The sequence below is a fragment of the Thalia democratica genome, chromosome 7 (genome assembly GCF_965202585.1).
Source record: "Thalia democratica chromosome 7, ktThaDemo2.hap1.1, whole genome shotgun sequence".
Classification (NCBI taxonomy): Eukaryota; Metazoa; Chordata; class Thaliacea; order Salpida; family Salpidae; genus Thalia; species Thalia democratica.
In genome coordinates, this window is record NC_139171.1 from 39,734,030 (window position 1) to 39,760,501 (window position 26,472).

At 25.8% G+C, this 26,472-nt stretch overlaps 1 protein-coding gene across 3 annotated transcripts; it reads left to right on the top strand.

Annotated features, from left to right (window-relative positions):
* Positions 1-5,455: 5,455 nt before the first annotated feature.
* Positions 5,456-23,847, top strand: LOC145840975 (DNA-binding protein RFX2-like). Of its 3 annotated transcripts, none has more exons than XM_082948332.1 (17): positions 5,456-5,499; positions 11,980-12,137; positions 14,189-14,238; positions 14,305-14,376; positions 15,813-15,905; positions 16,019-16,098; positions 16,277-16,415; positions 16,531-16,991; positions 17,339-17,461; positions 19,384-19,543; positions 19,612-19,796; positions 19,877-20,132; positions 20,372-20,521; positions 20,628-20,839; positions 21,119-21,420; positions 22,213-22,410; positions 22,602-23,847. In XM_082948332.1, exons 2-17 carry the CDS (start codon positions 12,023-12,025, stop codon positions 22,859-22,861), a joined length of 2,856 nt encoding a protein of 951 aa, XP_082804458.1. In that variant the 5' UTR covers positions 5,456-5,499; positions 11,980-12,022; the 3' UTR covers positions 22,862-23,847. The 3 variants fall into 3 exon arrangements, with proteins under 3 accessions (XP_082804458.1, XP_082804461.1, XP_082804459.1); XM_082948333.1 differs by lacking the exon at positions 5,456-5,499 and adding an exon at positions 8,649-8,701; XM_082948335.1 differs by lacking the exon at positions 14,305-14,376.
* Positions 23,848-26,472: the final 2,625 nt, after the last annotated feature.

Below are 26,472 nucleotides of genomic sequence, written 5' to 3' on the forward strand. Positions count from 1 at the left end.
CATGAAAGCTTTTTTAATTTTAGTAAGTGTTGTAAAATCGTTACAGAAAGTCAACATTCATGCTTTTTATTAATATTTTAGATGTTTATTTTAAGTATTTAGTGTTTAAAAAAGTTCGTCATAGATAAAACATTTGTTTAAAAGAAAACACTGAATAAATAATAACTTAAATAAGTTTTAAAAGAACGTGAAAATCTTAAAATGATGCCTTTATTAGTCATTCAAAAAGTTTAGTCAAAAAAAAATGCAATAATTATGGTATACAAATATTATTAGTTAGTTTCTTTCTCAATATAAAACTTCATACATGTTGAATTTAACCGAAATAAAGATTCTTATTCTATTTAACGAACTTATACTATTTAATCACATTTATAATTCATCTTTATAAAAATTATTTACTTGTTTAATTGTTGCATACATAAAACTTAAAATGAAATTTATATATACCATAAACTAGTATAACTATTATTTCTAATATAAATTTTGAGTCAATTGGAAAGTGATTATGATTTACTTATGTAATTAACATAAAGTTGCTTAGTAGTAAAAGTTATAAGAAAATTTTAAAAAGCATAACAAAAGCATTAAACATGTTTAAAGTCTCACTGTCACGTGTATAAAGATTTTATCAAATTATAAAACTTTTTTTAACAAAGATTTATTTTACACTTAATTAAGATTAAATTTTTTGTTTAGTTTTAGTAGTAAACTTAATTAATTATGAGCTACTTTCTTAATAGTGTTTTTTTACAAAAGAAAATTCTATCTAAGTTTATCTTAACTTATTTGTTTTACTTAAGGTTTACAAACATTTTGAAAACATAAAGATTGTTAACTTAAATTACAAAAAAAATAAAAGACCTTTAATTTTATAGCCAACTGATTTCGATAGAAATAAAACTATTTAAACTGCCAAAATATTGAAGAACATTATTTTAGTAACTAATGTTAATAAAAAATATTATTTTCAAACAACAATTGTTTTTTTTTTGTAAAGAACACACTATACTCATATTTAAAGGGTCGGCTGCAGTAGTAAGAACACAAGTATTACTTTACAAGAAATATGATGATAGTGTAAAAAAAATCAAAATTGAAAAAAATAAATTGTTGTAAAAGGTCTGTATCTTTATGAATTAGATAAATTATTTATTTTTAAATTTCGTTTGGCTGCAGTAGTAAGGTTTCTTCAATTTTTTCAATCATAATATTGTGAATATGAGGTAAATTAGTAATTCTTAAACCCTATGCCTAAACCACTTATTCAAAATTTTAAATCTAAACCGTTACCCTAACACACCTTACCCAAACATAGAATAATTAAAACAAAACAGTTTTATTAACTAAATCTTAAATAAGTAGAAATCAAACTTTAACAAACCGGAAGCGTCTAGATTTGAAGCTGACAGATGTTTAAGCAGTTTCGCAAACTTAATCACTGAATTTAAAAAATTGGGATTAGTATAAGTTATAAGTATTTGGGAATAATTGTAAACAGAAACTTTAACTGGTCAGAACTCATAAAAGCTATAAAAACAAAATTAGAAATGACATTGGCTGTATTATATAAAACACAAAATAAAAAATGTTTATTGAACGACAAAAAAACAACGCTCAAAATATTGGTCCTTAGGACCTAGTTTACGAGAAAAAAAATCTTTTTTCAAGTCGTAAACCACTTCGATACAGTTTAACGTCTTGTCCAAGACAAGTATTTATTAATAAAAATAAAATTATATTTAATCTTTAATTCTCTGTTTATGAGCAATGTTAAATATGGTGTGCTGGGGAACAGCAAATAAACAAAAATATATATTATTAATGATCTCATAAACAGAGCACTTAGATGCATACTTTACTTGAAATATGATGATAGTGCGAAAAAATTAAAATTGAAATTACTTTTAAAAGTAAACTTATAATAACTTAACCTACTTTTTTATGAAAATCTAAAAATATTTTGCTTGTGTTTGCAAAAATTGCTTGTTTTGTAATCGTTAAAAGACATTTCATATTCGGTCAATTCCAATTTCGACAGTAAAAGCTCTTGAAAAATGTTGAAAGGGCAACAACTCAAAAAGTAGTATTTATATGAAAAATTAAATATCTTAATCAGGTCTAGCTAATACGTACAAACTCTTTTAAAATTTGAAAAGAAAAATAATTAAAAATATTTCTAAAAACTACTACAAAAACTACATTAGAAGAAAATATTTTAGCCATATCTCCAAAATATATTGAAAAATGTTTAATAAAAAACAAACAGAAACGTTTTTGTAGGTAATAATTAAACCTACAAACATGTTTTTATTTTATTTGTTTAAGTATAAATTACTTTTTGAGTTGTGGCCCTTCGAAATTTTTTTAAGAACTTGAACTGTTTGAATTTGAACGTGCACCCGTTTTGTAGTAGTACATTTTTAGGCTTACAAAAGTAATACAAAAAAATATTTAAAAAAAAGAAAGGATTTTCTTGTTAATTTTTACTTATTATTATGTTCTGTCATGGAAAATACGTTAAAAAGTATCCAAGTGATGTACGACTCGATAACCGAAAGGTTCTTCGTGCACTAGGTCCTAAGACCAAATATTTTGAGCGCTTTTTTTTTTCAATAAACAACATATTTAGTGCGAAAAGTTTAAGTTTTTAGTACTTTTTTTCTTTATTTAATTTAAAGTTATATAGAGTAAAGTTTATCATTCGATTTACATGTTTAACAATTTTTTTTTTGGTGTACCATTTAAATATTGATTTTATAAACTGTTTTAATCACATTATCAAATAAAAAATTAATACTTAAGCTATTATCATAGAAAAGTTATAAAATTTAATGTAAAAATGTTTCAGCTTATTTCATTTTTACGTTCTTAAAAGAAGTTAAACCTATCTTTAGATTATTTCATGTTCGGTATTAGGATTGTTTATTTCGTTTTATAAGTTATATTAAAATTATTTTTTTCTTGGTCTGAAAATATTTTCTACTACTGTATTTTATTTTTCTGAAGTTTTAGATTTTGACTTTATCTTAATTTCTATGTTTTTAGACAAATTTCTAAATACATTTAAAAAAAAGTTTCTAAGTAAATATGTTACTTGGTTACTTTTCCTTAATTTTTTTATATTTTTTCTATCATTTGTTTTATTTTTTGAGTCTTAAACTTTATACAAATAAAATGATTTTAAAAGCTGTAACAGATAGTAAAAGCATGTGGTATTAGACTCGATAATCGAGTCGAGAGGTTTTTTTGTACACTAGGACCTTAAACCAAAATTTTTGAGCACTTTGCTTTAACCGTTCATTAACCAAACAGTATGGTATATAATTTTAAAATGAAATCCACTACACTGTTTTTTCTTTCATATTTAGTTTAAAATGTTTATTAAAACCTAACTAAATAAACTTTCATCTACTGCAAGTTGTTATAAAATACGAAACAATATATATAAAAACTTAAATAATTTTTAAAGTTAATTCATGCACATTTAACATATTTTCATACACAACGACGACGGCATGAATTCTAAAAAAAATGGATTCGCATTGATTTTAATTTCATAACAGGGTCTTTGTAAATAAGTCTCTTTTAAATCTAGCGGCTTAAAGTATTTGTTTGCCGTTGATTGTTTAAAACTGAATGCATGAAGTAGCGACTATATAAAATTATGACAGCATTGCCTTGCACAGTAGCAGTATGCAAAATTTGTATTAAAAATCATTGATCTTCTAAATGACCAGTAATTTATCCTGATACTATGTAAAAACATTTTATTTTTCCTAAATTTATTATTATATATACTTCTTTTACTAGAATGAAGTAAAACTAGATGAAAAAATTCAATAGACTGTTATTGTTATTCTTATTGGACTTTTATTTGTAGTAAAAGCTAAATATTATTTTTTGAGTCAATCAATAGTAGCGTTTAAGAGAAAAAAATTAACTAAATCATAAACGAATTAGACATAAAAATACTTTAACCAAATTAAGAGAGTTTTTATTCGTATAACTTTTACTTTTTGTAAAACAGTTTCAAAAAAAGTTTCAAAATATAGTTTTTTATTTTTTAACAATTTAGTTTTTGCCATGAAAGGTTACGTAATTGTATTACAAAAAACGTATACTATTTTTATAAACCAAAATAGAAATTTGAAGCCTATTTTTATAAAAAAGTACCTGTTTTTAATTTAAAGTAAGCCTTAATAAAAAATAGAAGTTGTTTTTTAAAATTAATTTATTCGTATAAAATAATTTCTTTATGATATATAATTAAAAACATAGTTACTAGATTTCTTTGAAAAAATCGCCACACAACATCTTGAATATGTCATTTTAAGCTAAAACAAATAGACGTTTATTTAGCATAAATATTTTTCTGTTGCTAGAGTTCTTATAACGATGACTTGAAAATTTTAGATTTAAAAAAAAAAATCTCAATATAATATACATGTCAGATTTGCCAGAAAAAAATCAGCACTGAAAGCTATATAAAAGTTTTGTTATTTGAGCTTAAAATGTATAATAAAATAGTTTTTGTTATACAAAAAGATAAATAAACCAAATTTTAAAGCATGGTGACTAAAAAATAAAGTGTTTACGTAACCAAAAAGACATTTACTCCCGTATTGGAAATCGATGAGTTGGAAAAATAACACCCTTTATAATTTCTTTAAACTATTATTTTATTAAAGCTGTTGAATATTAGTTTTGTTTATTTAATTTGTTGTTATATTTCATTTTTAACTTATTGAATTTTTTAAAGGTGTTTAAAGAAGACGCAAAAATTACATATATTTTATAATATGTCATTTAAAACATTTTTGCACTTTTGACACTACCAAGTACCATTTTCCAAAACTAACTTAAAAAAAATATATTTTTGTTTTCATTTTGAATAATATGCTCGATGAATAAATCAAAATAACATATATTTAGTACAAAAAAGTACTAATATTAAACATATTTCAGATTTGAATTCTTTTATTTAAAATCAAATTTGTTTAATATTAACGGAAATTTTCTAAACGTAAATATGATAATAAACAAAATAAATAAACGTAACTATTAAATAATTTGATAACTGCTTGAAGTTGAACATGTAGGATTTTTATAATTATATTCCATAGAAAGAAAGCTAAAAAGCTAATTAAAATTAATTTATGCCGTAGTCTTTGATTACATATATTTTTTTTAAAGTATTTACTTTTCAATTCTACTCGTTTTATTATTTTAACTAAATTATTCCCTGGTAAGACTATTTTATATTTAGATTAAAAAAAAAGTTAGTTTCAAGTAAGTTAAAAGAAATTAAACTAGATAAATAGTTTAATTTTATTCGCTTATTATTGCTTTACTTTTCTATCTTAGAAAAAGTAGTTCCAAAGTTTTGAATTTCAAACAACAGTTTCGCGGATGAATATTTAGTCGTTTCGTTGGTAATAGTTGCCTTCACAACACTAAAGCCATAGAAACCTTTCCTGGAGACAACACAGCAACAAGGTTAGAAATGTTTGCTATTTATTTTTAATAAAGTATTTATTTTACATTTACAATTTGTTATATAATGCTTTTTATTTCTTAAATATTGTTTGTTTGCAATTTTCCTTATGGTTAAATGTAAAAGTGTGTATTAATAGTGTATTACATGAAATAAAAATTTACCCAAATTATATTACTTAAATAATTTTTTTTTAAATGTATATATATAATAAATTTTTTTATTTACAAGTTACAAAGAAATGGTGTGCAACTTTTCCTTCTCCACACCAATTCATTGGCCGTAGTTTTGAGCATTGACATTTCTCTTTCTTTCTTACACACTTAGTTCAACTATAACTACAAAATTATATATCATCAATTAGTGTAAAATTTAAACAAGAAAGTTAAGTTAACTATAGTCACACAACAAAAATAAAAAAAAGTTATAAGTTGTTATTGATCTAAAAATGTATTATTTTAAAATTATCTTTTATCTAAAGTTTTTTGTACCAATAAACATTTTTATACATTTAGAATTTTTTGTTTCAAGGGTTAGGACTATAGATTTTAGTTATTTTATTTTTGTAAATAATTTAAATCTTATGAGGCATAACTGACAATCATTTATTTGCATTTTTTGATTTATTGGTCAATAAAAGCTATAATATATAAAACCAAATTCCTGCATACTTAGACTTAAAAAGAGCTATAATCTTAAAGTTACAAAATTATAGTTTTAGTTCTTAATAAATTAAGTTATAAATTCAACTTAAGATTATTAATTTTTCTTTATTTGAATTTATCTAAAACTAAGAAAGTTAAGCCTTGAAACTTTTACAGTAAACTAGTGAGGTTATTTTTATTTAAACTGGCATTGTTTAATTATTAAAAAAAAAAAAAAAGCAATGTATGTTTTGATTTGAAATTAAAATACAATAGTTTAAATTACACTACATTAGTGCTTTAGTGAATAAAGCTTATTTCAAAGAAGATACCTGCATAGTATAGTGTTTTCTGTTTAGTCTTGGTTTTTTAAGTTTTTTACAGTAAATAGTTCTAAAACCTAAGTGCTCACTTAAAGCTAAACATACCATTTCAATTTAAGTAAAAATTCATTAACCATAATACAACTTAATTTTTTTTTCCAATTTCTATTTAAACTAAAAATTCTTAATGTTTTCTTTTGTAACTTTTTTTTGTTTTTACTATGGTATAGGCTAGGATTTAAAATTTTTATGATTGTGTTATTAATTTTTGGTTTAGTCTTCTCATTTAATCCTTAACATTTTATTGTTTCATTATTTAATGATCTCTTACAAGAGCAAAACTATAAAAATTGGACATAAGGTCCTATCTACTTTTTTTAAGGGCATAGAGGGGGGAGAACTTTTTAAGTTTTATTTTTTACATAAATAACAAAGCCACCAGTTAAAACTTTAAGTTTTTTTAATTTCAAATGGTAACTATTGAGATGTAAGCAATCAAAGTTATTGTGTTTAATAGGTTTTTTATGAGATGCAAAAAAAGACTGATTTACTAAAAATCTATCTTGTCATATATTTTTTGAGATAAATACCTCAAATTTAAAGAAATGTTTCTTGCAATATTTGAAATTTGTCATAATTTAATTTTCAAATTAAATTTTTTTTTTCAGAGATAAACAAAAAGATTTTTTTTTTTTATTAATTTTTTTTCAAACAAAAAAAATAGTAACTACAAGTTTTTAAAAATACTACAAGGAAAATTTCCTGAAAATTTGAGGTATTTATCCCAAGAAGTGTAGGAGAAGGTATATTTTTAGTAATTTTTACAGGGTGGCCGCAAAACCTCAAATCCTGAAAAAACCTGGAGTTTGACATTTCAGGCTAAAAAAACTTGAAAAATCAGGAAATTTAGAAATAAGAAAAAAACAAAATTTTGAACATTTATGATTAAAAAACCAGGAAAAAACTGAATTTTTGATAATTTTTACATTTTAAATAGTTAAATTTTGATTTGACACAAAAAGTCAATCATAAAGATAAAATGTTTTGTCATCATTGATTTTTTTTAAACACATTTAAAGTAGCTTTACAGTATCTTGTCAATGTTGTTATACTTTTCAACACAGTTTTTAACCTTAAACTTAACTTTAAACTGAAAATTGACCCAAAAACATGTACTTTCAAAAACCTGGAAGAAATTTTTCAAAAACCAGTGGCCACTCTGTTTTTATTTATTCACTGTTTTTGTTTTCTGCTCTCAAAAGGAACCTATTGTAGTGTCTGACTTTAACCAGCTGTATATCAAAAAATAGTTTGAATATTAAAAAGTTTTACAAATCAACTTGTAGGTTAGTTAAAACTCTACAAATTAAAGTCAAGTTGAAAAAAGTAATTTACTCCCTTATGGCCTTAATTAGAGGATTTGAGTATATTAAATTTTTAATATACTCAGATTAAAGGACAGATCCTTATTTTATTTAAAATATTGTTTAACAATTAACAATTTTAAACAAAAACAAGTGTAAATAAATGTGCACTAAAATAACATACACATTACACAATTCTCCATGTATATTATACAATTTATAATTTTTTTTAAATTTTAGATAATTTTTCTGTTATGCATACCTGCTTTAAATATTTGTTTAGTTCTGTTACACTATTTTTATTGTTGTTTTTAGTAAAACAAAGTTCTAATGGTATATAATAAACAGGGTTGCCACTCACTCAGTATACTCAAAATAGAATAAAATTTTTTAAAAGCTCAGGATGATTCACAACAATTTGAAAAGTTTTAGAAAAATCAGACTTTACTCAGTATATTTTGTTTATCTTATAAAAAACTCAGGATAGTTTTATAATTTTTGAAAATCTCAGGCTAGTTTTTTTTATAGATCTAGAATGAGATTTAGTTGATTTAGTAAAATTCAATATTTTGTTATTTTTTAACAAATTTTGCCCAAAAAAATTGTTTTTACTTATACTTATAAGTTTTTTATTTTAGAATTAAAAATTACAGGGTGGCTCATGATAGTTTAAGGTCACTCAGGATAATTCTTTTTGAATCAAAGAGTGGCAACCATGAAAAAAGAGTATTTTTTTGCTTGATAAAATTTGAGTTTAAATTTGTGGTACAAAAGCTTTCATTGTTTCCTAACAAAATAATTTTGCAGATTATTTGTAACACCTTTTATAGTTTTTGTAAAAGTTATTAATGACTACTATATCTGCACAAAATGGTAATTTTTTCTGTTTTATATATCCGTATAATTTTTAGTTTATATTTCTTTCATATCATAAAAGCAATTTTTAAATAACTGTGAAGATTTATAAGTTGCTTTATTTAAATGCTTTAATTTTTTTCTTTAATTTCGATAAGATGAAACATAAGAATAACTAAAAGGCTATAGGTTAGGGGAAATGTACAGCCGATACATCCCACCATCTTCTGCAAATCAAATTATATTAAGCTTTTAATAACAAATACTTAGAATTTGCTTTTAGTATGAGTTTTAGTACATAATGGTATTCATTAAATAACATTTTTTTTGCAAAAGTCATCTAGTGGAAGGTTAGCTAGCAGTTGCTTTATGTTATTTTTTAAAACTTAACTTTTAGCACAGACTGCAGACCTTAATTTGCTGACCTCTGTTCTATGTTTATCTGTAAAGTGTATTTTAAATTTAGTTTAGGCTTTACAAGGGGTGTACTACTTTTTTTTTATCACAAAAACAAACATTTTTTTATTTGAGAGCATTAAGTATATAATATAAGATAATTTTTATAAAACATGTATATTTTAATTAAATTTCGATATATTCAGAAGGAACAACATGTGATGATTTTATGGGGTTGCGGACTAATTTAAAATAACTCAAATGTTATTACGTTTTTTTTCAAATATGTAGTTATGTAGCGACTGCAAAAAAAAATAAATGGCACATTTCAGTATTAGAAGTAACTGTAAAATTATTGCTAATATAAGATACAATATATGTTAACTAATAAGCATTCCAAAAGAAACCTATGAATCTTTTAAAGTTTGATTGCTTGTATCTCTTAAGATATTTAAAGTTTCAAACATGCTAAAAAGCAGCTAATAGTAAAGTTTACATATTAGTACAAAAGTTTGAACAAAATTTAAAAGAACTTGTTTTATCTTCTATGGCTTAAAACTAGTACACATACAGTAGAATAAAATCCTGTCTTATTATTGCTTTTATTTTTATATTTCATATTACAATACATCTTACTTTTAATTTAACAACTATGAAAAATCACAAATAACTCAAATTTGATTTTTAGAAAAAAATTTCAACTAAATAAATAGTTTTTTTATAGAAAGGCCATGGGGGACAAAGTACTTTTTTACATGTTGATCTTATTTTAAACATCTTTAAATCAGCTAGAAGTTGCTATTGACAGTTTTGTAAAATTCAAATTAGTTTGTGCGTAAAGAAGGTACAAAATAGGAAAGTTCAATATGATCCTTGAGCAAAAAATCTATTTAATCAAAAATATTTAATTACAGTACACTACCGCTTAAGTACGCACTTTTTTTGGTACGCACCCCGCCTTAAGTACGCACTTATCAAGAAAAACAAAAAAAATTCTAAATTTTTTATACATTTATACCAAATTTAAATAAACAAATAACCTCAATAATTGACATTTGATTGTGACAGTCATGTTATTAAATGTTAATAAACTAAATACTTATGTAGTGGTTGCAGAAAAGTGAAAAGTATAATGATATTTGAGCTGTAATGCTATAAAATAAATAAATCTAGATGACAAAGTTAAAAAAAACCTATAAATACAACATAGTTAAGTCATAATTTAATTTAAATGTACACACATTGATGTTTTGAAAATGTTTGGTAAACACAATGTAGTTTGGTACTTTCTCTCTAACAAAACAAAATATGGAAAATATGGCTTAATATTCTTTTTTATATCATTGACTGACATTGACTTTCTATAATAAAAGTATGTTTTAATTATGTAGGAACTTTTTATAGAAAAAATAGAGCATTTTAAAATCTATTTAAAAAATTCGCAGATTAAAATTATGTATTAAATGTTATTTAAAATAAAAAGACTTGTTTATTTGGCTTAATTATTTGGTGGCTAGTTGTAAAAAAGAAAACAAATAACTAAATTTCATATTATACTATGTCGTCAAAAAGTACGCACTACCCGTGCTAAGTACGGACTTTTTGGTTGGGTTCAATTTGCGTACTTAAGCGGTAGTCTACTGTATTAGTAAGTAGTAGTTAATAAAAAAAAAAAGCAATATTTCTCCAACTTTCTCAGATTATTTTTTGCTTATATAACTTCATAATAAATAATTGTTTTGTAGGTTTGTTTTATTTTCTTGGTTTAAAATATAAAAAAATAATTATTTTAGCAGGGTTGTCACACTCATAACACTCAGGATAAATCAAATATTTAAATATTTTTGAAAATCTCAGGATAACTCAGGGTATTTTGATTAAAAAAAAAACTCATAGTGACTCAAGAATTTTTTTTTTATAGAACACTCTGGTTAGTTTTAAGTTTTTATAAAATTTCTGGGCAAGTTTTTTATAGATTTTAAATAAGATTTTGTTGATGTGGATTTAATATTTTTTCTTTAGTAAACAAAGTTAGTGAAGAACTTGATTTTAATCATTTTAGAAAAGTTTGATTTATTAGTTATAGTTTAAGGATTTGAAAAATCTAAGGATGACTCATGACAGTTTTTTGATTAATAAAGTGGTGACCCTGTTTTAGTAATTTTTTTTCTCTTACATTAGGATTTATTTTTACTGTAATAAACAGTTCATAAAGATTAAAAATAAATTGATTAAAAAAAAAAATGAAAAAATTGGGTTTTTTCAAATTTCCGAGCAAATTGGCTATGAAAATTTTCTCCTCCATACGTTTTTTATCAGAAAAATTTTACACAATTTTCTTTATCTCAAAAGTTAACTTAAATTTTATTATACAGTGAAAAGTACCTTATAATACAAAATTTTAGCTTTTATATGCAATAACAAAAATATGTTGGACCTTGAATGCCTTAAATTTTTCGATACAAAGGGAATCTGTTAAACTAACAGTTGTTTAAATTCAAAATATATTGTGGGATTAGTAATTTTTTAGTTACCCTTTCACTTTTTAATAAATAAAAATGAACCAAACCTCAAAATTGTTTTTAAGAACTCATGTGATGTTTTAGATATTGATAAATTAAAGTAGTTATAATATATATTTTTTGAAAGAATATAACTTACAAGTGATAATTACACTTCCTCTTTATAAAAAATAATAAAAGTTTTGATTTTTGAAGAAGAAATTTCACAAAACAAATTATTTATAAGTAACTTATTTTAAAACTATTTTTAAGTTTGGGCTTGACTTACTTAGCACACATAAATGTTTCTTAATTGAATTGTGGTAGTAAAGTTTTTCCATCTACAATATTTTTTACAAGTTAAGTTTGTATGATATTTATTGATACCTTTTTTCACAGCTGAATCAAGTTTCTTATCTCATTTGCAAAAACCATATAGAAGATGCAACACTCAAGTGTTCCAGCTGCAAACAACTCTCAATCTCAACCTGCCAACTCAGCAGGCAGTTCTCAGGCGCCAAGATTTATCAGTGTGATATCCTCTAAAACTTCATCAGGTTCTTGTTTTACTGTTTTTGTAATATAAATTAAAAATATTTTTTTTAGTTTTAAAGTTTGTTTTTATAAGCTTTAACATAATAAAGAGTATAAAATTAGTGTCTATGTGCATAGAGGGGGGGATAAAACACTTACAATTAGATCTTGTTTTAAATAGTTTTTATTAAGCTACAAGATGCTATAGCCTTAAGTATGCTTTGGCATTTTGTATATAAACTAAGCACAATAATATTTTTAGGTAAAAGTTTGGAGGGAAGTTAAAAAACTAGTCTTTTAAGTTAGCATTTTCTATTTAAAACCTATATAATTTACCAACTTTAATTCCCTTTGTATCGAAAAATATTAAACTACTTGAAGTTTTTTAAAGCTACAACATGTGTTTGGTAGCAAAAAAAAAATTGTAAAAGACAAGATGGACTCCCTAACGCCTTAATATTTATTGATACTTATTGTAATTTGGTAGTGTAAAAAGCGTATTAAACTATATGTAACTTGTTACATAATATGATAATATTTATTTTCTTTATAAAGTTATGAGATATGATTACTAAAAATAGTTATTATTTATACTAATATTTTTTTTTAGTTTAAGCTGATTTAAGTTGATTTTATAAAACTCATTTTCTATACTAAAAAAAGTTTTTGTATTTTCTATATTTTCACAAACTTATAGCATTTTGAGCCAAACATTCACATATACTTTTAATCAGTTTAAATTTTTACTTATCATAAGTATAGTTTAAATTTATCATATTAAGGGTAAACGCTTTTTTTTTGAAATTTGATCTTATTTTATATAGTTTTTACTAAGCTACAATATGCTTTTTACAGATTTAAAAAATTCAAAATACCTCTTGAGATATAGCAGGTCAAAGTCGGAGGCAACAATAGGACCCTTTTGAGAGGCACAAACTAAAACGGCAATTAACTAGAAATCACTAAAAATCTATCTCTTCCTACGTTTTTTGAGATAACTACCTCAAATTTTCAGGAAATGTTCCTTGTAATATTTAAAAAGTTCTGTTGGAACTAGATTATAAAAAATTAAAAAACAAAATTTTTTTAACAAATAAACAAAAAAAAAACTTTTTTTGTTTGTTTATTATATAAAATTTTTATTTTTTCTATATTCTTTCCGATAGAGTTTTCTAAATATATCAAGGAACATTTCCTAGAGTTTGAGGTAGTTATCTCAAAAAACGCAGGAGAAGATAGATTTTTAGTGAAGTAGTCTATTTTTGTCGTTTTAGTTTGCACCTCCCATAAGGAACCTATTGTAACCTCCGACTTTGACCGGCTATATCTCAAATTATTTTGAATTTTTTAAATCTGTAAAAAGTATTTTGTAGCTTAGTAAAAACTATATAAAATAAGATCAAATTAAAAAAAAAGGTGTTTACCCCCCCATGCTCTTAATATGATAAATTTAAACTATACTTATGATAAGTAAAAATTTAAACTGATTAAAAGTATATGTGAATGTTTGGCTCAAAATGCTATAAGTTTGTAAAAATGTAGAAAAATACAAAAACTTTTTTTAGTATAGAAAATGAGTGTTATAAAATTGACTTATATCAGCTTAAACTAAAAAAAATCTTAGTATAAATAATAATTAATTCAGTAATCATATACTCATAATTTTATAAAGAAAATAATATCATATTATGTAATAAGTTACATATAGTTTAATACACTTTTTACACTACCAAATTACAATAAGTATCAATAAATATTAAGGTGTTAGGGAGTCCATCTTGTCGTTTACAATTTTTTTTGCTACCAAACACATGTTGTAGCTTTAAAAAACATCAAGTAGTTTAATATTTTTCGATATAATGGGAATTAAAGTTAATAAATTATATTGATTTTAAATAGAAAATATGTTATTTTGTAGTTCAAAAAAAGGTGTTTACCCCCCGTGCCCTTAATAAGCTATTTGATGTGTTATTAGCTAATATGTTTATTAATTATTATTAAAAAAAATTTATTAAAAACAATGTTTAATATATGGTTTGTTTGACATTATTTTATTACTTGGTTTTGTTTATAGGTCAAATAAAGCAACCAGGTGAAGCTACTATAAGGACTATAAATACACAGGTAAGTAGGTGTTTTATTTTTATAAACAAAAAAAAAACTTTTTTTTTTACAAAAAAAAAACTTTAGGGTAGTCAAATGATCAGTTTAAACAGAAGAACTATCAGTATGACAAACCCAATAAGTGTCAACGTCAAGAGAGTTCGTTTTTTATGCTAAAATAAGTAGTAGTACAACATAATATTTTACAATAGTTTAAAAAATTATAATGTAGACAGCTGATAAATAAATATTATGTTATGTTGTACCTCAATGTAGTTTACCTTTAAGCTTTGATAATGTGTTTTATATTTTTAGAAGTTTAAAACTTATGGTTTTTATAATTTAGATTCAACGTTTAATTTAGTTTACTTTTAGATTCATTTGACTAAGACAAAATCACTTAAATTAAATAATTTTAGTTGCACTATTTAGATTTCAGGATTTACATAACATATGAACTTAAATGACGCGAACTACACTCAGTAATTTTTAATAATTTTTATGCTTATAAGTATTTATAAGTAAAGTTTTCAAGTATAGTTTTATATATATTATAAAGTTTATATAGTATAGTTTATAAGTATAGTTAAGTTGTTTTAAAGTGTTTTTAAGTATATTTTTTGCATTTTTTTTACTGTAGTTTATATTAAAAAGTTTACAAGCTTTCATTTATGAAAATATTTTAAAAGTTATTTCTACAAACAAAAGTAAGTTAAATTTCTATCAGAATTTTTCTCAAATTTCAAATGGATTTAAATTATTAAAAAAACTTAAAAAAGATGTCAAATTATGTTGATGTTACAGTTAAAAAATAACTCAAATATGTTATAAACCACTAGTGCAGCTATAAAATTTTACAAAAAAATGCTTGATAAAACACTCTAAAAATTCAGCTATAAAAAACTTGGGTATTTGATTTAGTTGAATTAGGTACACTTCAACAAATTTTTGATACTTAGCTTTTTATCGCAACTGCAAAGTGTGCTAGAAAAGCACAGATAAGCTTTGAAAACAATAAAAATTTCAACTCAAGCTGGCTCAGGATATAATTGTTTTTTTGCAAAAAATAGGGAAACCCAGCAAAGTAGTTTTACTTAAGAGTGAAACATAAAGCCTATTTTACAAACGTTGCTTTAACATTTGTTTTTTCATCAAAACTTGTTTCAGTATTTTGACAATTTAAATAGTCGTTACAAAATTTCTTCTCAAATGTTATTCATAATATATGGTTTTCTTTTAAAGTTCATTTAACAAAATATTTATACTACGCCAAGGGTCGGCAAGCTGCAACTACCGGACTATATTTGAAACTCGCTCTAAATGTTCATGGGTTAAGAATGAAGAGTAAAAAAGTCATAGGTACAAATTACTAAAAATTTGAAATTTACACTAGATATTTTTAGACTACTTATACTACAACTGCTGCCGGCAAATATTTTTACTTTCGAAATATGACCCTGACCACCAAATGCCTGCCGACCCATGTACTACCTTTAATAAGTACTAACAGAAAATTGTCGATTCAATATACGGTACAAACAAAAAGTATTAAATAATAAAAGTTTAACTTTTATCTGTAAATGTTATAAATTTAGATCCCACTCAGCGGAACTTCAAACGAAAACAACAACGGAGGTAACAGTAGGTCAATTTCGTTAGTTAATGGATTGTCTACCACTCAACAACAAGTTAGCTTATTCTAAATGAATTGATTTTTAATTACATGCAGTAATTATTTTCCAGTGAATTTTTACTATCTTTCTATGTGTTATGTAATTAACTCACAAAAAATATAAAACAGCAAATATTTCCAAACAATTCACAACAACACAAGTTTGGATCATCTACTCAAAATGATAACAACATGTTCAACAGTTCATCGTTCGTTTATATTCATTATGTTTTCAGATACTTTGTTATATATAACATTTTGACTTATACTTTTTTTGATTATTTAAATATAATTTAATACATGTAATATTAAACTGTACATTTTAAAATACAGTAACAATAACAATATTTGTTTAATACCTAGCTTTTAACACATGTCAAATTTTAGGGCTGCTCACAACAATTTCCAGACTTATAATGATAGTACATTGAATCAGATTCAACTCAGTCAGATTGGCCAGCACTTGCAAAATAACAATGCTTCTTCAACTGTTAACAATAACTCAACCTATTTGATTAACGATCATGTAAGCATTTAAATTTCCAAGTTAAAATCTGTTATCATAATTAAACGTAACTCGGAATAATTTGTAGTAATGTTGTATTGTTTACTAGTATGCATTACCATTTATTTTATTGCAGGGATCGTTGGCTCATTCAGACAATTCTATGGTGGAATATCATAGCAATGCCCTTCAACAGTTGTCAGCAAACAACAATCAAGCCAACTCTTCATCGCCAACCACTTTTAGAATGCCGCCTGGGCAAATTATTAAAACACCTGAGGGCAGCACGTACATAATACAGAATGATCCTAGTGGCGTAAATGAAAAAGTAGCAGTACCGTTCTGCCGACCCTATCACAACGTAAGGCATCAGCAGCAACCGTCTGTCAGCCACTTCCGCAGGGAACCAAAAACGGTTCAGTGGCTCACTGATCATTTTGAAAATTCGGAAGGTGTCTCTCTACCAAGAGCTTTAATGTACAATCATTACTTACTTCACTGTCAAGAACAGAATCTTGATCCTGTGAATGCTGCATCGTTTGGAAAGCTTGTCAGATCTATGTTTCAAGGATTAAGAACTAGAAGACTAGGAACAAGGTTGTACTAAATTTAATGACATTATATTATGTTTAATAAATAAGCAATACCAAGTTTAAAGTTATTTAAAATGCGCGTGGTAAAAAATACTTATAATTTAGATACAATTAAGATCTAAAAAAACTATCTTATAAAATCTTGATCTAAAATAGGCAAAAAAAGATAAGTTTTAAAACTCTTAAATAAATTGAGAAACTCTAAAGATATGTTATTTTCAAAAACGTACACAATTCTCTTACTTATAGTTATATATTTAAATTTTGTAACTTTATAAACAGTATAGTAAGAGTTTAATACAAAAATTTTAATATTTAAGCGTTAATAATAAAAACTTTTACATTTTCCAGGGGTCATTCTAAGTATCACTATTATGGAATAAGAATTAAAGTGAACTCACCACTCAACCAGCTACATGAAGAAATTACTTACATGACCAACTCCATGAGGTACAACGACTTTGGTAAAAATAGGTCTGTAATTTCTTAAATATTTTAAATATTAAAATATGGACTCCCAAAAAAACACAAAAAAGAAATTCCTTGTTAGACCCATCTTATCTATGACTAAATCACCACAATCAAATTTATCTACCTTTTTAATTTCCGTTTTAGAACCAATATTAGAAAAATTCACAATTCACACAGTACCTGATTCTTTTAGTTTTGTTGATAAACTTAAAAGCTTATATCTTTCCCAACCAAACAACTTTAAGGTCTCGTTTGACATTAAAAGTTTGTTTACAATCGTTCCGCTTGATGAAGTGTTAAAAATTTGTTTAGATCAGTTGTACAATTTGAATTACTTCCGCCTCCTTTCCCAAGATCTGTTTGCAATGATATGCTATGTATGACCACGAAAAATGTACAATTTAGTTTTAATAATCTCATGTTTCGTCAAATTGACGGTGTAGCCATGGGAAGTCTTTTAGGCCCTATTCTTGCTAACATTTTAGTCGGTTACTATGAAAATAGTCTTCTTTCATTAGATAACAGTAAGCCACTTGTGTATTATATGTATGTCGATGATGTTTTTGCTATTTTTATTTCAAAAAACAATGTCAATAACTTATTTACTTTGCTAAATACGATGCACAAATGCATAGTTTTTACCATTTAAGAAGAAGTTTCCGATAAAATTCACTTCTTAGACATTAACATTACTAGAAACAGCAACAACACCTTTTTTACTTCTGGGTACAGAAAAGAAAATTTTAGTCCACACTACATTTCCTGGAATTCGTTTTGTCCCACCAAACAAAAATTGAAGATCATACAATGCATAACCAACAGAGCTATTAAAATTTGTGCGGCCGTCTGTTTGGATCTAGAATTTGACAACATTTACAAAATTTTTCTCTCACTAGGTTACCCTGAAATAGTCATCTAGAAGAAATTAAGGCAACTCAGTCCAAAATGAACCGCTTACCCTCTTTCGACCCATTTCCTTGTCCAGTCTACCTCCGCCTTCCTTATATGGGTGAAAACTCAATAAGACTGGCTGAGCAAGCTTCATTAGCTATAAAATCCACCTATAACAGCGTTTCGCTACGTGTTGTGTACAACACCAACAGCCCGCTTAAGGGAATTGTGAAAGATGCCACACCTACCCATGATTTGAGTACTGAAGTATACATATTTAAATGTCGTTGCGGAAATGACTACTTAGGTCGAACATTTCAACGTTTCCACGTCAGTCGAGAGCAGCATGTCACGAAAAAGCTAAAAAGGTTTATTTTTAATGACGACGTGAAGCCTAAGGGTGAACAGTCATCTATTCATCAGCACCTCCTCAACAACCCTGTTTGTGCCGAGAACTACCTGGATAATATGTTCGAAATTCTATCCCGAGCTAGAAACACCTACCATCTCCCAGTTCTAGAATCTTTGTTTATTAGCTCGCGAAACTGAACAAGCTAGCTGAACTCGCGAGCCAAAAATTTGCAAACAAAGAAATTTTTACAATTTAAAACTTTATAAATAGCGTGTTTTCAGTAGTATTCGTTTTGTTGTATTTTGTAATGTGCTTTTTATTTAATTTAATTTCAGGTAAAAATTTTTACTACAATGTTTTTGTTTTAGCAATTTTGTCTTATAAATTACTTCAAAATAGCTTAGTTCAACTCAATTCTATTTAAAAAATTTTTCTAAACAGACTTTTATACTTTATGATGTAACTATTTTTAGCTAGACTTTTAAATTCATTGAATATAACTAAAATTACACTATAATATTAATAGTTTTTAGAAATATTATTCTGAGGATGCGCTAAACGAAATTAATTAATAAACTTTTTTTCGAAAATGAGTGAGTTATGTTTAAATTTTCAAGTTAAATATTTTACAATTAAGCTAACACATTAGGTGTAAAGCTGAAACAAATTTAATTTACTGTAGAGGCAGATCGCTGGTACGAAATCACAGTGGCTTGTCAATAACTGAGCAAGTGGAGCAGCAGGCTCAAGAGCACCAACAGTATCTTGGTGATGCCCAACAAGCGCTTCCAGATCTCGATCCAATTCAGATTGTCGCGCCTTTACCGGATGGAATTACTCAAGTAATGTTTTGATTAAAATAAATCAACGTCATTAGCTTTTAAAGGAATAATTCATGTAATGCCTTTAGGAGGACCTTATAAATTTGGAGGATTTGTATCGCGACCACTGTTCCCACATCCTTGACGCTATTGTAAATTTACAATTTAGTCAGGTTAAGAATATCTGGCAAGTTTTTTGGAGGTTCAAGCCCCACGAAAACAGCAGTGCAAGCTCTTCAAATAATTCTTCTCCAGCACATACAAATTTCGCTCAGTAAGTGTGCAAAAAAAATTAATCAAACACTAAAACATGTTTATTGAACATATGAAAAAAAAAGTATTTGTAATTTTTAGGCACGAAGAAATGGAAGTTAAACTTCCGCAACACAAGTTTTTGTCTATGTGCAAGCTGCCTTCAGTACGGAAGTGGATAAAAGAAAGTGATCACATGATATACCAGAGTCTCGTTGAAGTGCTCATTCCTGACGTGCTTCGTCCGATACCAAGTGCTCTGACACAAGCTATCAGAAATTTCGCAAAAGGTCTTGAAGGCCAGTTAAGTACTGTACTTAAGCAAACTCAAGTTCCTGACGAGCTCGTTAATTTAAAGGTTTTTTGTTGTTTGTATTATAGAAAATTTATACATTTATTAGCTTTTTTTAACTGAAATAGGTTGCATTTATTTTTAGTTTATTATGTTCTAAAACTTTACTTGTACCATAATTGTAGAAAATAGTAATTTTCAAATGATGTTTGTATTTGTCAAGTAAATACTCAACTTAATAATATTTTGTTTTATTTCATAAGCTAAGTAACAAGAGTAAGTTTTAATTTTTCTTACCTATATAGGTTGCAGCAGTTTCAGCATTTTCTCAAACACTTAGAAGGTACACTTCTCTCAACCATCTTGCCCAAGCTGCACGTGCTGTGCTTAACAATGTACAACAGTTGAACCAGATGCTTACTGATTTTAACAGAGTTGATTTTAACAATATACAAGTAAGAAATGTTTATTATTAGTATATTTAGATTCTAAACGCTTTTACTATTTAAAATATTTTGTTTTTGTAAATTTGTTTGTAAATTTTTATACATTTGTATTTAGGACCAAGCTTCTTGGACAACAGAGTGTGATTCTTCACTGGTCAACGAAATTCAGGAAGATTTCAAAATTGCACTCGCACAGTCTCGCACCCTGGAACAGTGGGCAGACTGGCTTGAAAATGTTGTTTTAAGCAAAGTACTGCAAAAAGCTAAGGAGCCAGAGCAAGTGTCAAAAATTGCACGAAAATTTTTGCTTAACTGGAGCTTTTACAGGTTTGGAACCTATAAGTTTAGCTTAATTTTTTTAAATAAACCTTTAAATTTTACTTTGCTAATCTATGTCAGCTATAAATGGTTTATTTATATAATGTGAAGGATTCTAAATTTCTGTTATAATAAAACAAGGTAGACTTTGTTAACTATTTTTCATTATTAATAATGAATATTTTTACAATGCCCACAAACTTTTAGGTTTTGAAATAACCAGGTTTATAATTGTAATTAAATATTTGATCTAGTTAAAGTATTAAATGTTCTTGTATATTTCAACAGTTCTCTAACTATTCGTGATTTGACACTAAGATCTGCAGCCAGCTTCGGAAGCTTTCACTTGATAAGGCTTCTCTTCGACGAGTACATGTTTTATATAGTTGAAAATCGCGTTGCGCAATCAACTGGTAATACTACTATTGCCATAATGAACGATTTTGCAATGAAGAAAAAGTCTCTAGAAAGCACAAGCTCAGATTTGCTTAGCACTCCTACTGATGTAGTCGATGAAAAACCAGTCATTCTTACTGCAGTTAAAACATTCCCAACCTATGAGAATTATGAAATCAAGGCGAAGACTGCTAGTGAGTTTAACCAAGCTTTTTAGTGATAATAAACTATTAGTTATTTTATTTCTTTTTTATATTTTTAGATAACTATACTTTTAGATTTAGACCGTGAGTAAAAATCACTTAACTTATTCACATAATTTTAGTTTAACTTGATGTTCAGTTAAAAAAAATGTTTCTTTAAGATTTTTATAAAAAGGTTTATTATAAGTAAAGTATACACTTCTACAAAAAAATATAACTTTCAATTAAACAAAAAATTTTCTATAACTCAGGCTAGTTTTTATTTGAAACTCTAAAAAGATTGAATAAGTTTTTAACTTTTCAATATTTTATAGTTATGAAATTAGCTGGTTAATTATACAGTCTTAGGTTTAGTTTTTCCTTCTTGCGGCTAGCTGTACTTTAATAAAACATTTTAAGTTTTTGTTCAAGTGCCAAAATTAAGAAATAAAAAATAATATAAATAAAACGTTTAAAAGTTAGGGTTAAAAAGTTATTGTCGCATTAAATATTCAATTTTTTTTAATATGTTCAATATCAAATATTTAATTAAGTATTTAAACAAATATACATGTAAATTTTTCATATTTTAAATTTCACAAAAAAAAAACAAAGTTATTAAACTTTGATATCTTTGAAAAAAGTCTACTATCAAAAACCAGCTTAAAAACTTCTGTTGTTTTCTCATCATATACAACTTTTACTTTACCATATTAACTACAAAAATAAATAACAATTTTCTTTCGTTTCCTTATAATTTTACACACAAATAAAATACACTTTTTAATTTGTAATGTATTGCAGCTTTCAAAGATCAACCAATGAATGTGAAGTCAACCATTATAACGTCTTCCACTGATTTGAAGAAACCAGTGACCATTTTGAACAAAATCAATAGTGCTCAGAGTTCGTCGTCAGTCAGCTTGATTGCTTCTGCACCGGTTTCCATTACAAATAGTAAAATGGTTCAAATAAAGTCTGCAATACCAAAGCAAACAACAGGTATTTTTGTAATTTTATTTTGTTATTTTTCATGAGTTTAAGAAAAAAGTTGTTTAAGTACTACAAAAAAGTATTTTTAGTACGTTGTAAATTAAAAACATAATTTATTGTGTATATTTTCACTCTGCCTAGTTAAAATTGAAAAAAAAATATTACTTTAAATTAAAGATTTTGATTATACTTCTATATAGAAATTAATTTGAAACGAACTGGAAGCCAAGCTGTTCCAGATAAATCAAACGGAATACCACCTTCAAAAAAACTAGTTTGTGATCAGCAGGTTTCCAATTTGAAGGTTGAACCTAAGACGCAGCTGACAACAAGCAAAGGTGTCAGCATGATCACAATAACTCGTTCAATACCGGCTACTGCTAAAAGTTCACCAAATTCTACAAATAAAACAGATTCGAACTTCAACGTGACTGAATGTGTCAGTACTGATTCTAAATAACGACTACTAGTTTATTGAACTAGTCTAGTTTGTAAGAAAAAAGTGTAAGTATTTTATTGAGACAATATTGGTGTGAGGGTGTAAATATAGTTTGTTGTATAGTTTTTTTGTTGGGAGTTTTTTTTTTTTTTGATGTATTCTTTACTATGTAAGGTACACTTTGTTTACTATGGATGTCACTTTTATTTTTTAACCTAAAATTCTTATTTACTTTAGTACTCTTGAAAAGTAAGTTTACAGTATAAATATTTTATCTCGGTTATAAAGTTTATATGAATGAATTTAATTTACCAAAGATAATAAATGTAAATATTGTATTATAAATTGCTATAGCTGTACATATAATTACACTTTTATTTTTAGTTATGAAATTTTTTTTTGAGCTGATCGACAACTTTAACTTTCTCAACAAACTTAACTTTAACTTTCTTGGTATAATAATATGAATGTAAAACTATCATTGTAATTAATTCGTACACTCTAGTAATACTACTAATATAAGTTTGCTTGTTTGTTAAGTTTTCTAGTTGGCTTTGATTAATATAGTATGGAGAGTTTGGGTACCAAAAGTATTTATCATAGTTTTCATGTCCATTAGCGACTGTGACTTGATTGAGCTAGCTAGTTTTGCTTAAGTGCTTGTAGTTTTTATATAATTTAGCGTAGCCTTACTTTAGTCATGTGCGTAATAATATATAGTTAAATTATATACTGTGAGTGTCAATGAAGCTTCTATCTTTGTTTTCCCTCAATATTTATTTTATTTATTTTCAAATATAAAACATTCAAAAAAAAACAAAAAAAGTATAAAAGCTTTAATGATGACATTTGTTTACTATATATATAACTGATTTTTTTTTCTTTCTATGTTCCTAAAAAGATAATATTATGTTTTAATTTTTGAAAAATTAAAAAACTTTAAATATATTTTAAAAAGTTCTTGTTCATTTGATTTGTTCCTTTCGCTTAACTTTGTAATAAAATAGTTGAACAAAAAAAGTTGTTTGGTTTTTTAGTTGTAATTTTATGTAAATGTATCATGTGACTAAACTTTAAAAGCTTTTGAATTATAACCAACCTTAATTAAGTACAAGGAGCAACTTTGTAGTTGTAACATTAATTTTGTATAAAATATTGTAATAAAATATATAATTAACTTCTTGATTGTTACAAAATATTTAAACTAATGAACAAATAGCTGTCATTTCAAAAAATAAGTTGTGTAAAATATTAAAAAAAAAATCCTAAAATTTGTTGCATGTTTTTTAATGTTATAACTAACTCATTACCATTTTCAATAAATATGTTAGATACGAAACAGTACTTATATAAAATACATTTTTAAATTATGAAGTAAATTTCTAACAAAAAAATACTAAAACGGTGCATAAATAGCAGCTATCAAAAAAGAATTATTAAAAATTAGTATAAAGTTCTTATAAAGTAGAAATCTAGTAAAATACATAAATAGAAATTGTTATTGTAAACTTAACAGCCATTGATAATTACTTTAAGTAGAAATAGTTATTTATATATACTAATTTTATATTGCGCCTTATAACAGTATAGATTTTTTTGTTGCACTTAGTCAGGAAAAAAAAAATCAACCTCTCTTTAGTCTAGGGGTGGGCAACGTACGGCCCGCGGGCCAGATCCGGCCCGCAGAGTGAAAATGACCGGCCCCCGACCGTTTTTAAACTTTAATGGGATCCGGCCCGCAAAGGGTCAATACTACAAGATTTTTATAAAACTTTTTACCATACTTTTACAAAACATTAAGAATTTAACATTAAAAACATGCTAAAAAAAGACTTGATAAATTAATTTGTACTAATAATAATGTTCTAAATAATGGGGGAAATTGCCGGTCAGAGAACATTATTTACAAGGCAACAGTTAACTCTGACCTTGAAAAGAAATTCTACATCGGCCTATGCTCCACTCAATTCAGATTTCGGTATGCCAACCATAAAAAATCCTTTAAAGGTGGTGTATACGAAAATGAAACTGAGCTTTCAAAGTATGTTTGCGGCCTTAAGCGCAAAAACATTGATTTTAAATTAACTTGGAAGGTGATAAAAAGAGCACAGCCAATAGCAGATGGTAACAACCCTGTTTGTAGGCTGTGCTTAAAAGAATCTACAGCCGTTATGTATGCGTTAAAAAAGGAAGGTTGTTTAAATAAGAGGAGCGAATTTATATCGTCTTGTCGACATATGAAAAAGCTCCTCTTAAAATACAACAAATTTTGAAGTATTTAATAGTCAATTAACTGCTGTTTTCGTTAATTTTGGTTGTTTGATTAGTTAGATGGTGGATCAATTTTTGTACTGAATATTTGTAATGTACAATGTTCAATTATTACGTCATATTGTTTTTGTTTTTTTTGTAAACTTTTGCATCTTTGTTTACCAAAGTGCTTTTTATTTTAAATTTGAACTGGCTGAATATTAGAGACAATCTTCTTTGTCTTTATGAAACATATGTTCCAGAATTTTTAAAATCGCCATTTCAATAAATTGTATATATATATATATATAACTAATACTTTAAAATCTATAGTTTAAAAAAATGATATAAACGTTTATTATTTTATAAAAAAAGTATAACTAAAGTTTGTAAGTAATATTTTAGAGATAAAACTCAGAAAACAAAAAAATAAATTAATTAACAGATATTAAGTTTTAATTAACATTTTAATTTTACCTCTTACATGTAAAAAAAAACTATAAAAAAATTTCTACTTTGCGATAGTTGGTTTTTTTTTTTTAAATCAACTATCGTAAAGTTTAAGACGGTAACAAAAATAAAAAAATCTAAATAAAGTACTGTTTATAAATCTAATATATATTAATAACTTTTTAACAAGTTAACCTTTCATTAACCAGGTAGCCACAAAAATAGAAAGACCAAACATACATTCTGTACATATAACATGCATCAAATTTTAGTACATATAAAACATACGTTTAAAAGAACTCTAGATCTACTCCTTGTAGTGATTTATTAAAAATGTTTTATAACTTATTGTTTAATCTTTTTTTTTTCAAATCGAGATCCGTTATTTCAGTGATTCTCAACTTTTTTCAAGCTGGCACCTTAAGTTACTGGAATATAAGTTATGTGCATACGAGAAAATAAAAAATGATTGTTACTAAAAAACATTTTGTTATATTTCGAGTGTCTTAGTATGTAAATAACGTGTTGACATATAAATATATAAATAGGGTTGACGACCAACTACAATAAAGGTAATAAGATATTTACTACTTTTGCTGTTTTCGTTTTGAATAGCTATAAAACAAGCTACATGTTTTCTTTCTAGTTTTGTGTTGTGACCACTTCTTTAAAATATAGGGACACGTTCAAAATCAACCCGCGTTCAAAGTCTACCCAGTCGAGTTCGAGAACCGCTTACCGATTGAGGGTAAGGGTTAGGGGTAACAGTGATAGTGAAAAAAAATAATGAATAGATAAATAAATGTAAAAAATATACAACATAAATTAATAGATAAAGAAAACATAAAAAAAATCGGGTGGATTTTGAACGCGGGTGGGTTTTGATAGTATACCAAAATACAAATACTTTGTGTTTTCTTAAAATTTGTTTA

Bases quoted from the DNA above. Each gene is read 5' to 3' on its own strand.
- LOC145840975 (XM_082948332.1), top strand. From the start codon at position 12,023: ATGCAACACTCAAGTGTTCCAGCTGCAAACAACTCTCAATCTCAACCT. The intron at 16,992-17,338 runs GTTGTACTAAAT...TACATTTTCCAG, and splicing joins ACTAGAAGACTAGGAACAAG to GGGTCATTCTAAGTATCACT. The intron at 19,544-19,611 runs GTAATGTTTTGA...TAATGCCTTTAG, and splicing joins TACCGGATGGAATTACTCAA to GAGGACCTTATAAATTTGGA.